Here is a 13,582-nt window from a genome sequence, read left to right on the forward strand (position 1 = left end):
TAAATACTTTCATCGCAGAGATCCAAAGCTCACTTCCGGTCCCTATAGATAGACTGACAATCAACACAGCTAACTAGGTATCACGCACCTTCCTGAGAAACTTTGCAGCTACTCAGAGGAAACATAGGAAGGTGAATTCAACCAGGGCAGGTTCTTTGCCCATCTAGTCTAGTTGTGCAGTGGCTCTCCAGGGTCTGGGGCAGAGTCTGTTACCTGACCCTTTTAGCTGGAGATGCCAGCAGGGATCGCATCTGGGAGCTTCCGAAAGCACAGCAGATGCTCTACCACTGAGCTATACAATGACAGCTCCCAAAAGCATCCCATTGTTCTGGACCAGACTGCAGCTCCTGAGCAACCCAAAGACACAGGTTGGTAGCAGGCACAAAGCTCAACCACACACCGCAGCAGGATTGCGCAAGCAGCTGACCGGCAGCTGGGAGGCTGAGATCTACAGCTATTTTGTCACCACCAGGAATCCAACAGGCATCTGAGCTGCCCTTGTGACTTGTGGTGAGGAAATACCCGAGTGTGCACTGTGGAGGATGTTTTTGGCTTACGCATGCTACAACAGGAGGAAGACTGTTGTGCGCTGGGATGCATGATCAGCTGAGACGCTTTTTCCCTTTCCTCTACTCATACTCCTTGCCCCAGGACCCCCTCTACTTCTCTATTTCCTCTCCCCTACAAAGATCTGCTGGGAAACTCCCTCTCTGATTAACCCTCAGCTGGAACATGGGAAGTTGCCTTGTATCAAGCCAGACCATGCACCCATCTGGCTCAATATTGTCTATGCTGACCGGTAGCACCAGCTGCTGTCCAGGATTTTGGGCAGGATGCCTTTCCAAGCCCTACCTGGAGATGCCAGGGATTGGACCCAAGACCTTCTTCATGCAAAATGGATGCTCTGCCACTGAGCCATGCCCTCTTCTCGAAAAACTCTCCCTCCCAGGAATACTTATGAGTAGACCGCCATCAGCCCTTACAGAAAACCACAGGGTGGGCCATCCAAATGCAGGCATTATCTGCCATTGCTCCAGAAATCTTGAATGCCTTCCCTCTGCCATACGTGAAGCAGAATCCATCAGTTGATCTAGGTAAGGTAAAAAAGGTAAAGGACCCCTGGATGGTTAAGTCCAGTCAAGGCGACTATGGGGTTGTGGCACTCATCTCGCTTTCAGGCCGAGGGAGCCGGCGTTTGTCCACAGACAGCTTTCCGGGTCATGTGGTCAGCATGACTAAACCGCTTCTGGCACAACGGGACACCGTGACGGAAACCAGAGCGCATGAAACGCAGTTTACCTTCCCACTGCAACGGTACCTATTTATCTGCTTGCACTGGTGTGTTTTCAAATTGCTAGGTTGGCAGGAGCTGGGACTGAGCAACCGGAGCTCACCCAGTCGCGGGGATTTGAACAGCCGACCTTCTGATCGGCAGCCCAAGAGGCTCACTGGTTTAGACCACAGCACCACCTGCATCCCTAGTTGATCCAGACATTCTGTAAAGGCATATGACCCATGATGTGCACTGGTGGTGCAATGCTTGACCCTTTCCCCTGAATAGCAAGGACTTAAGAATATAAGAAGAGCCTGCAGGAACAGGCCTGCAGTGGCTCAGCTACTTCAGCATCCTGCTCAGGCCAGTGGTCCATCTAATCCAGCATCTTCACAATGGCCAACCAGATGCCTTGGAAAGTCCACAGGCAGGATCTGAGAGCAACAGCATTCTCCTCTCCTGTGATTTCCAGCAACTCGCATTCAGAAGCATACTGCTTCCAGGTAGCCTTATAATCCTTCATAGAATCATAGAACTGTAGAGTTGGAAGGGACCCTGAGGATCAGGACTGCAATACCTCAAGGACCGCCTCTTTCCATATGAACCTACCCAGACTCTGAGATCATCTTCTGAGGCCCTTCTTCGTGTGCCTCCTTCTTGAGAGGTCTGGAGGGTGGCAGCATGAGAATGGTCCTTCTCTGCAGTGGCTCCCCATATGCAGAATGCTCTCCCCAGGGAAGTTAACCTGGCACCTTCATTATACACCTTTAGGCGCCAGGCAAAAACGTTCCTTTTTAACCAGGCCTTTGGTTGATCTGATTTACATCCTGTGCCATTTTAAAAGGTTGTTCTTTTTTAGAGGGGGGCGTGTTATTGGGTTGCTGTTTTTATTTTGACTATATAATTGTGGTTTTTAAGTTGATCTTTGTCTGTGAACCGCCCTGAGACCTCCGGGTATAGGGCAGTACAGTGGTACCTCGGGTTAAGTACTTAATTCGTTCCAGAGGTCCGTTCTTAACCTGAAACTGTTCTTAACCGGAAGCACCACTTTAGCTAATGGGGCCTCCTGCTGCCGTCACGCCGCTGGAGCACGATTTCTGTTCTCACCCTGAAGCAAAGTTCTTAACCCGAGGTACTATAACCCGAGGTGGGTTAGCGGAGTCTGTAACCTGAAGTGTATGTAACCTGAAGCGTATGTAACCCGAGGTATCACTGTATAGAAATTCAATAAATAATAATAATCCCCATCAAATCCAACCCACTAGACTGTGCAGCTGTCCCACACAGGGACTGAACCGGCAACCTTGTTGTTATCAGAACCATGCTCTAACCAACTGAGCTATCTTACCCAGGGCATGAATTTGTCTACTCCTCCTTTAAAGCTATCTGACTTGGTGGTCACGACTGCCCCTGTATGAGCAAATTCCATAGTTTTACTATGAACCATGGGAAGAAGCGCTTTCTTTTATCTGTCCTGAATAGGTTCATATAAGGATTGAGCTTTGTGTGAAAAGAGTCTCTTGCCAGACTGAAACGCTCACACGCAACAGGAGGGCACGTTCACAGATTCCCATGGCAGAAGGGCTGTGTGGATGGCTTGCAACAGCTGATCATAGTAGAGAGTCTAGCACATGGCTGGAAGAATGCACACCCCCATGTAGACAACCATCATTAGCTCTGCACAATATGGGTAAGAATGCACCTTTCCAGACATCTCACTCAGTTCACCATTTCAAAGATTTTGATGCCACTTTCTGGGTCCACAAGGCAGACAACACAACAAAACACAAATCATTAAAAAACAAAATCACAAAAATAAATAAATTAAGAAACAGAAGTAGTTGAAATAATGCAGAGCACTACATATTTTAAAGCAGCTTGAAATAAAAAAATGGTTTTCTGAAAGCAGAAGAAGTATCAGCTAAGGCTAGGTTGATCTGTTTGGGGTTTCTCTTAAATTCTCATTCTTCCAGCCTTAAGTTCGCTTCTCATATTTCCACATCAGTTTGCAGAGTTGTTGTTTTTTAATTCGCATGAAAATTCATCAGCATTTTAGTAAGGATTTATTCTTTTTATACTTCTTCTTCTTCTTCTTCTTCTACTACTACTACTACTACTACTACTGATTGAATTTATAAACCACCCTATGGGGGTCTCGGGGCAGTTCACGGAACAAGATCAACATAAAGAAAATCATGTAATTCTGCCTAATGCACACATTTTGCAAAGGAATTTCCCTAAAATAATGCACTTTGTATGCTATTTTTACTAATATAAGCATGTATATGCACACTTTACCCTAATGTTCACATTTCTGTAATTTTTTTGGTTGACAAGCTGCTTTGTAAAATTCAGAGGCATGTCGGTTTTGGAGGGCGGCTGTGTTTGGTTTGCATATTATTATCGGTATATTTTGCCAGTGAATCAATCTTATTCCCATCCCCGGTCTCCCAAGTAAGGGAGTTAGACAAATATGGGGCCACCACACCAAAAAAGTCTCATTTTCTCGTCTGCCACTCTAACATACCATGATGCATGGTTCTCAAGACCCACGAAGCTTCATATTAGTACAGGCAGTCATTAAATAACTTTCAAATACTCTTCCATACTTTGGCTTAATGTCAATAAGGCTATAAACCTGTGTCTCAGTTATAGCACTTTAGTCTGCAGTGGAGGGAAGGGGCCTTATATGATGCCTACAAATAGAAAACTATCATTTAAGACAAGGTGGGTAACCTTAAACTACAATTCCCACTAGCACCAGCCACCATGAGGAGTGGTCAGGGAAGATGGGAGTTGTAGTCTGACACCTGGTAGGCTACAGGTTCAGGGGAAAGGATAATCTAGAATCCTTTCATTGGCTCCTAGGATGCTTCCAAATGGGGGCTTTGGGTCATTTAGATAAAACACAAGGATAATTATTCATATTGCAATGCGATGGTTGGGACGCGGGTGGTGCTGTGGATTAAACCACAGAGCCTAGGACTTGCCGATCAGAAGGTTGGCGGTTTGAATGCCCGTGACGGGCTGAGCTCCCGTTGCTCGGCCCCTGCTCCTGCCAACCTAGCAGTTCGAAAGCACGTCAAAGTGCAAGTAGATAAATAGGTACTGCTCCGGCGGGAAGGTAAACGGCGTTTCCGTGTGCTGCTCTGGTTCTCCAGAAGCGGCTTAGTCATGCTGGCCACATGACCCGGAAGCTGTATGCCGGCTCCCTCGGCCAATAAAGCGAGATGAACGCTGCAACCCCAGAGTCGGTCACTACTGGACCTAATGGTCAGGGGTCCCTTTACCTTTAATGCGATGGTTGGGTGCGTTGTAAGATGCTTTGAATTTGTTTGATGGGGGGGCAAGGTGGCTTACATTTTTTAATCAATACAAAGAAAGAATTGAGGATTCCCTGTTTGTAGAATTTTAGTGCATTTTTGTACAGATGTCTGTATCTGGAGCGCCTCCTGCACACTTCAAAAAGTGTTCATTCCAATTTGTAGGAAAGGCTTGTGTTCCCGGTGAGATTTCAGTGTTATCTGGAAGCTAGGAACAAGAAGTCCCAATGCCTGACATGGAAAAGGAGTTGTTTCTGGGAGGCTCCCCCACTGAAATCCCACACTTGCCTAAGACATGGTGACTTCCCTTGACCCTCATCTGCTTTCCTCCCACAGCCCTGCATTAACAGCAACAGATCAAGAAAAGCTACCGCTGTCTCCAGGAAATCAAGCAGAAACCTCCTCCCAAGCTATTTTCCCCGTTTCAGGGGAAGTACCTCTGACTTAGCTCTGCACTTAATACCAAAACTGGCCTATTCAGCAGTTTTCAAAAATCTTTCTGTATCTCAAACTCACAAGCAGGTTTTTTTTTGCCTCAGTGACAAGCCAAGGGGCTGACCCTATGCAAGCTGGTTTCTCCAGTTAAAAGGGAACGCAGGCTGGCAAATTTTGTTTAATTATTGCATCTATATCACTTTTTTATTACACCTATTAATAGCAGGCAGGAACCTTCAGCGTTCTCTTTTTGGCACCTGCTTAAAACATTTTTGTTTAGGCAAGCCTATCCAGACAGGTAGAAGTTATATCTGCTTTTATTTCTCTTGATGATGATGGTGACGATGATGATGATGATGATGATATTTATACCCCACGCATTTGGCGGCTTACAGTTCTTATAAAACATAATGAAACATCAAACATTACAAACCTCCCTAAACAGGGCTGCCTTCAGACGTCTTCTAAAAGTTGTGTAGTTCTTTATCTCCTTGACATCTGAAGGGAGGGCGTTCCACAGGGCGGGTGCCACTACCGAGAAGGCCCTTCTCACAGTGAGGGAACCGCCAAAAGGCCCTCAGAGCTGGACCTCAGTGTCCGGGCTGAAAGATAGGGCTGGAGATGCTCCTTCAGGTATACTGGGCCAAGGCTGTTTAACTATCTTTTGGATATTTTTAAATACCTGTTTCTAACTGCTTTAATCAACAATTTTAATGTTTTATTTCATGCTTTCGCAAGCTGCTTAGAGGTTTTCTTACAATCAAGTGGTATATGGATTTTGTTTAACAATAAATTATCCAAGAGCACTCCTCTCTGCAACATTTTGTTGCTGGTGCCTCTTGTAGTGCCATTCGTGAACTGGCCTCCAGAGTCACTTACGGACTCATTGCTAAAACCATGTTTATGAAAGACAATCTTACTCAGCTACGAGTGATCACCAAAGAAGAAGAAGAAGACCACTGTTACGATACATCAATGCTACTAAGAAACCAGAGATTTGGCACAGATGTAACCCAAGGTCCCCTGATAACTAGAAAATGCCAGAAACTACTAGATGACATATAAATCATTAGGGGACAATCAAACAATAGGACTGAGAAGGGAGGAATTTGTGCATCTTTCTTTCAAAATGGGTGACATAATGCCTGCCCTGAAATGGTTACAGCAAGTCCACACTAGCTACAAAGCTGAAATTTTTCATGCAGATGGCCCAAGGCATCCTGATCTCTAGAAAAGTGGGGAATAGTTTATTATTTGCGCATTTCTCTTGCAAAACAGGGGACAAGAGAAAGAAAACAATCAGCAGTCCCTTTCACATTACTGGAAAGCCTGACTCTGGTACACATTGCAACCAAAGACACCGATTTCTGCAAAAGCAGAGATAAACTTTGACACTCAAGACTCCTGACGTAGAATTGCGTTAACAGAGGCCCTTAACAGAGGCCCGAAGATAGGAGCAAAACCACACACAGTCTTGAGTCTTGACGTTCCCACTTTGGAAAGCTTGCAGAATTCAAGCTATATGTTCCAGCGGCCAAGATAGCAAGTCAGCACTGACCTCTTCTCAGTATCTCCAGCTTGTGGACCACACAGAGCAGATCAACACCATATATTTAAAGCACATTTGGTGCACATTTAAAACACTTCACTTATCCCCCACCCAGAATCCTGGGAGCTATAGTTTCATCCTCACAGAGCTACAATACTCAGGATCCTTAGCAGACAGTTCCTGGGATTCTTTGGGGAAAGTCATGAGCTTTAAATGTTTTTTAAATGAATGAATCTGTGGCCCCTGGCGGTCCAGAAACAAGAGAAGCAGGGAAGTAAAATGTGAGCACCCACCTCTGTGGCGCCAGCCCAGAGATGACCTCCACTTCATTAATGGGATGTTAGCTACATTTGGACTGAACTGTGATGTGAATTTTAAACCATGTCTTTTCATCTGCCCTTAATTGTTTTTGAATGATCGTTGTTAATTACGTCGCAATCCGCACCCGGAATTGTGTAATGAAGGGCAGGCAATATATAATTGCAAAGCACACTTGTTGTTATTTATTTAATTTCTAACCCGCCCTTCCTCCCAAGGGAGCCCAGGGCAACAAACGGCCAAGCAATTAAAAGTAAAATAAATAAAAAACTTATGAAATATTTAAAACCTCTAAAAACAGTTACATATCCCCACAGCTAAGCCTTTCAAGGTTGCCAGGAACAGCATATTTCAGCTCTCCGATGCTTGGGTGAACAGGAATGTCTTTAAATTCCTCCTGAATGAGGGAGACAGACCCACCGCACCAGAGAAGACATCCATAGATGGGGCACACTACCAAGAAGGCCCTCTCATGAGTCAATGCCAACTGGGCAGGAGCCAGTGGCAGTGGCAGGGCCACCAAAAGCATCTGTTCTACTGATCGTATAGCTCAAAATAAATGCAAACAATTGCATTCAACACACAGCTATACTAGCTACCACATACAACTCAAGCAAACCTTCCTTCCCTCTCCTGGCCACCCTGCGCCCACTTTCCTTCTTACGGCCTTTGTCTACCCCACCTAGCAGAAAAGACACCGAGGTGTACTGACTTTTCACACACATTCGCATTTTTCTCTTTGCACATATGCAACATGGGTTTGTTTTGTTGTGGCTGTTCCTGGAGCAAATGTGGAAACATGATTTGTTTTCCTTTTGTTTTTACAACTTCCTATTTATCAATCCATCAATAAAAACCCTACCTCTTACTAAAGGGATTAAGGGGAAAGTGAAGCTAAGGGAGTGATGGGGAGGGGGGGAGGTAAGCTGGCAGAACCTGGAGGGAATGGTAATGTCAAGCCTTGCATAGAAACACTGGCTATTCCTCAACTTGAAGCAGAGACGGTGAACTTGTGGCCCTGCAGTCGCTGTTGAACTCCAGCTCCCATCAGCCCCAGCTAGCGCGGCTGATGTGCAAGAATGGCGGGAGTTGTGATCCAACAGCACCTGAAAGCTTACAGGTTCCCCATCTTAAAGGAATCTGGCTCGGAGCATTTGAAGGCAATCTGGGAGAAAAAGACTGTCGCTCACGGGTGCATGTACACTCAACCCTACTTTCGCCTCCAGCAAAACAGGTTCTGCAGGGTTCTGCATCATTTCAAAACCCTGCAAGACCTGTTTGACCACAGAGAGACAGCATGGGAAGCCAAGCCTCTCTGTAGACAGTTCCAATTCCTTTTAAGCAAAGGAAAGCACCATCCATCTCCACTCAATGCCTCTGTTAGTCTGGTGCAAAACTGCTTGGAGCTGTAACAGACAAACACCACAAAGACACTGGTAAGTGGAACAGAGGTGATTTTTGTTTTTCGGGATTTCTTTCAGAATTGAGCGGATCAAGACTCTGTATATCAGTGTCCGTCCGTCCCCCACTGTGCCTACCAATGAGCCAGTCTGTTAATGGTGCTTCTGGTCAACCTTTATCACAGGGAATTCTTTCCCACTGTCCAGAAAGACAATGGCAGAAAGTAGCTGCTCCAACACACTGTAAATTGTGGACAGCATCATAGATCCCTCTCCAGGCTACAGTAGCCAGTGCTCCTAATCACCTAATTCTAGTCTTAATTGCCTGCTTCCTGACATTGGCTTTTCACCTTTTGTTTCTGGGGTTTTCCTGCAAATCCAGCTGCCGGGGCCTAGCAACGCTGCTGCTGCTGCTGCTGCTGCTGCTGCTGCACTCCCAACAGTTGATGTTGAGTGAAGCAGAGAACAGCCTCCTAATTATTTGGGGGAAGTTGTGGAGTGCATTTGTGTGTGTGTGTGTGTGTGATGTTCTAATTACAATGGATGAGGCACAACTCCTAATGATGGGGAGAAAGTGGTGGCGACGCGTGGGGGGTGGGTGGGGAGGAGAGTGGGTCGGCTGTCTTGGTGAATTATTGCGGTTGCTCTCTAGGGCAGAGGAATCTTCCCCCTTGCGCCACGGCGCTGATGGGTTGGCAGGGGGCATCCAAAGCGCTCCCTTGACCTAGATCTCCCCGAGTTTCAGGACTTGAGGGAGGGACGGGTTCCCACTCCCCCCCCAAAAAAAAATGCCACGGGAGGGGGGGTGAGGCGGAGAGGAAGCTATCGGAAGAAAAATAAGGGGTTTTCATCTGACTTTTCCCCGTTCTGCATTTTGCTGAAATCTGATGGGGCGGGGGGGGGCTCCCAATTTCACCTCTCTTTCCACCCCGCCCCGGCGAGGAGAGTGACGGGGCGCGGTGGTGTGTTCCTAGGGGCGCCCGATGTGGGTTTCGATGGTAACAGGTGCATGCCGCGCGAGAGGCAGAGAAGGCGCCCCCTAAGCCCGCCCCACATCTCCTCTCCCCCCCCCACCTACCCCCCACCCCAGCCAGAGAGAGAGAAAGGCGCCTTCACTTACCACCATGGCGCCGCGATCCTGGTGTGCCCCGGCGGCGGCAGCCCGGGCCAGTCCCGGGCCGAGCCGAGACAATAGGGGAGGGAGCAGCGCGGCTGCCCGACGCCGCCAGCCGATCCTCTCCGGCCCGGCCCCTCGGATGCGCGTCCGTCCTCCTGCCCGTCTCCGGCTGGGGAGCGCCAGCCAGCCAGCTAGCGAGGCGATCGGGCGGGCGAGCAGAGCAGCGGCGGGGCGGGGAGCGCAGGCGGGCGGGGGCGGGATCAGGCTCGGAGAAAGACGGGGAGGAGGAGGAGGAGGGGGCGGCAGGAAAGGGGGGGGGGCTATCGACGGCGTGCAACAAAAGGGGCGCAAGGAAACGAGGTAGGGGGTGCAGGCGCGGGATCCGACAGGCGACCCCACACACACACACACGTTGCCCTTCCTCGTTTTGAACCCCGCCACCCACCCGCTCTTATTTATTTTTTTTCGCCGTGCGATCGCACCGAAGGGGGTTAAAAAACAACAACCCTGAAACAAAAGGGGCAGCTGGAAGGGACGGCACAAAGGGGCTTCTGTTAGCTTGGCCGGCCGCTCTCCAACCCCCCCCTCAAAAGAGCTGAGCATAGATGGGAGGCGCCCCAACGTTTTCCCCACCTCAGCCATTTATTATATAGGCAGTCCCCATCTTTCTTTCAAAAGGAGAGAATACATATACTGTATATATAGCTGAGGTTGGCGGAGGGGGGGGGGACGGGACACAGTTCTGCCTCGCCCTAATTCAGGAGATCTGCCCCTCGGGAATGGTAAATAGGACCCAGGCGTCCTAGGAGTTCCCTCTCTCCCTCGCTCTTTTCCCATTTGTTAAATAAATAAATAAATAAATAAAAACCCTTGCAAATGAGACACCTCCCTTTCTAACCGCTTGGAGCCAAGTTATAAAAAGGGCCTCGTGCTGTTGTTCCCCACAAGGAAATCACCTTTCTGGAGGTAGGCCTTTCTCTGAATTATGTCCTCCTCCTGCTCTCTCTCTCTCTCTCTCTCTCTCTCTCACACACACACACACACATGCATTTACACGCACCCTTCAAATTTGCTGGATTGCTACTACAAAGTAGTATGTGCATGTGAAAGCTTGCTCTGTAGGAATGCAAGCATAGACTGGGGATCCTTGTATTCTTCTCTTGCCCCCTCCCCACCCTTTACAGGGACAGGCTGCTGGAGTTGGGCTGTGACGGACAGAGATACCTGGTGATTCAGGCGTTCCTTGCCGCTTTGTGTGGATTTTGAAGGAGGAACTGGGAACTAGGCCTCATGAGCTCCCCTTGTGATATATCTCCGCGAAATATCATCACCAGAGTCCAAAGGAGAACCACCGCTGCCAGTACTTAAAAGCCTTGTTTAATATGCACCGACTGAATGGCTTATTATGCCTTTATGTAATTGGGTGGTACAAAAAAATAGGGGGGAGGTGTGATCCTACCTCACAAATGCGACAAAGGAAGGTATGGCACAGTGGGACTTCGTTACATAACGACAAGTGACATTCTTATTAATAGACACTGTCACCGCTGCCTCATCTCTCACCAGCCCTCCCAGGTAGACAACATGGAGGTCAGACCAGGCGATTGCTGACATCGCAACAAGTCCAGACAGGGTGCCCTGGGGGAGCTGCATTCATCAGTCCACCCCGGCGGATGGCTCAGATGTATGGGTACAAGACACACACAGAGATAATCCCAACCCCTCAGAACCTGCTCGCATAAAGACCTCACGCTTCCATGCAAGGTCATCTGGTGGGTTAGTAAATTGGCTCCATGACGCAACACAAGCTGGATAGGTTTTGGAGAACTCATAAGGTTGAGAACATAAAGGAGAGCTCTGCTGGATCACACTGATCCAGTCACAGCATCCTGAGTCACATGGTGGCCAGTAAAAAGACGACTCTGGAAAGACAAGACAAGAGATAAGTGTAATAGCCTCTCCCATAGTTCCTCAGCAACCAGTAATTCAGCAGCTTATCTCCTCTGAATCTGGTACCATAAAGTCATCATGACGAGTTGCCACTGATAGCATCGTCCTTTATGAATTTGTCCAGTCCCCCTGTAAAGCCACCTAATTCAGTCTACCATACAGACATCCTGCTTTACTAGATAGAAGCCCTATGTCAAGGACCATATTGCTGAAAAACTCATATTGCTACAGAACAGAGATACGGAATACCTGTAAAACATGTCACATTAATCTTGAAGCTTCGACGCAATCCCAAATTAAAAACTGAATCTGCATTATAAATGCCAGTTTAACCCACATTGAATTTGACCCTCGCAACATCCCTATCACATCCACATCCTTCAGAATGTGCCAGAAACCTAAAGGAATCTTACGTGGGAAGATTGCGCAAGAGTCATTTTGATGCAAACACAGACCATTAGCTACATGAATAATATCTTACGGTCAAGGCATTTGCAGGCAAGAATGAGTTGCCATCTCTGCTCCTGCCAGCTACAGACAGGAAGCCTAGGTCTCCAAAGGTCACTGTCCAAATCCCACTCGCTGAACAAAAATTCAGAAAAACTAATAGAACTTTAGAAGTTCAGTGACGAAGTTGTTGCCCTAAAAGTGGGCCAATATTCAGCTAATGATGATAATAATAATAATTTATTATTTTTACCCTGCCCATCTGGCTCGGTTTCCCCAGCCACTTTGGGCAGCTTCCAACAAAATATTAAAATACAAGAGATGAGGGCAGGACGACTGAGGGAGCAATGTGACAAAGTGGTTCGAAACAACAAAAAGTACCTTGTTCTTTGCCAGACACGGCCATCTCGATGCCTGGCACTACCTAGGCTATCACAGCTGTGCCCATTCAACACCCACCCATCCCAGCTAGCTCCCACACTGTCCTGCACTGCTATAATTCATGTGGCCTCTCCAGATGGACATCCAGTCAGTCACAGTTCAAGTTAACTCACAAGTCAACCTGCGATGGCTTCATGCAGAACATGGGTGAAGGTCAGAAATCAAAGGATAAGGGAGCGTTCAGGTTTCTGATTTGCTGATTGTGGCCACATATTGGCACTTAGATGCCGTGAGAATAGGGATATAATAATAATTATTATTATTATTATTTATACCCCGCCCATTTGGCTGGGTTTCCCCAGCCACTTTGGGAGGCTTCCAACAAAATATTTAAAATATTATAAAATGGGATGAGATGCCAACATCAGTTCAGGAGTGTGTGTGTATAGGTAAGTGTCCCTCAAGGGGACAGATGGACACGCCCATAAATAGATCATGTAAGTGGACTCAGGAAGGGGGAAAGAAGTGACCAAATAAAGACAGAATTTTCAAATGTCTGGATGTTCGAGATGATGAGGAAGTCGTAGCACAGAGGTACAGCATCTGCTTTCCAAACAGAAAGCCCCAGGTTCAACTTCCAGCATCTGCAAGTAAGGCTGGGAAAGAACCCTGCCTGAAACCCTGGAGAGACAGTCAAGTGTAGCAAACACTGAGGAATATGAATGAATGGTCTAACTCAATAGAAGGCAGTGACAGGAGCAAGCCAGCAGTAAATCACACCGAACACATTGGAGTTAACTCTTTTATTAGCAAAAACAGGATCTGCACAGGTGTGCCAGGCCTAATGAGCCCAGCAATTAATCTCTGGCAGGTCTTGTCCCCATGAAGCGGTTGCGAAGACTGAAGGTCCCTGCCTCCCCACAGCTGCCTAAGTCCCCTCCTCTCCAGTTTTCCCCAAGCAATCTGAGACTGTGCCTGTGTGAAGTTAACTTCTCTGCACTTTTCATGCCTCTCCTGGTTCTGGGAGACTGGGGAGAGGGCAGTTTGTCACAGCAGGAAGGGGAGACACCCGTGCCTCTTCACCAGCCGGACTCATCTCTGCCTCTGGGCCTGCCTTCTCTCCTACATCAGCTTCTGCCTGTAATTCTGGACTTCGCTGTGCCATAGACTTTCCCCGCTCACTAAACTGTGTTACCTCTTCAACTTCCAACACCACCTCCTCCCAGTCTTCTCCCTCTTCTCCATCTAACCACTCATCGTCATCCCACCCCTAATTCCCTGGCTCTGAGCCTTCTTCCATTGGGGGTAACCCCAACATATTCCTCTATAGCCAATCTGTCTGTGACATCCAGCTACCTGTGTTTGGCCCAGTTGCTTTGCAAGACAATG

The 13,582-nt window shown here is 47.7% G+C and overlaps 2 protein-coding genes across 3 annotated transcripts in view; one reads left to right on the forward strand and one right to left on the reverse strand.

Moving 5' to 3' along the window:
• The window catches only part of ARHGAP33 (Rho GTPase activating protein 33), a 52,092-nt gene extending 42,403 nt beyond the window's left edge, over positions 1-9,689 (reverse strand). For both annotated transcript variants that reach the window (XM_082231477.1, XM_082231476.1), the window contains exon 1: positions 9,419-9,689. In XM_082231477.1, the coding sequence (XP_082087603.1) occupies positions 9,419-9,424 (6 nt within the window). In that variant the 5' untranslated portion in view covers positions 9,425-9,689. The remainder of the gene's footprint in view (positions 1-9,418) is intronic.
• LIN37 (lin-37 DREAM MuvB core complex component) overlaps positions 1,101-13,582 on the forward strand; it is a 50,481-nt gene continuing 37,999 nt past the window's right edge. Inside the window, exon 1 of the mRNA XM_082231999.1 lies at positions 1,101-1,105. The gene's annotated coding sequence lies outside the window, so the exon portion shown is untranslated. The remainder of the gene's footprint in view (positions 1,106-13,582) is intronic.

This window comes from Podarcis vaucheri (assembly GCF_965113315.1).
Source record: "Podarcis vaucheri genome assembly, chromosome: 7".
NCBI classification, from domain to species: Eukaryota; Metazoa; Chordata; class Lepidosauria; order Squamata; family Lacertidae; genus Podarcis; species Podarcis vaucheri.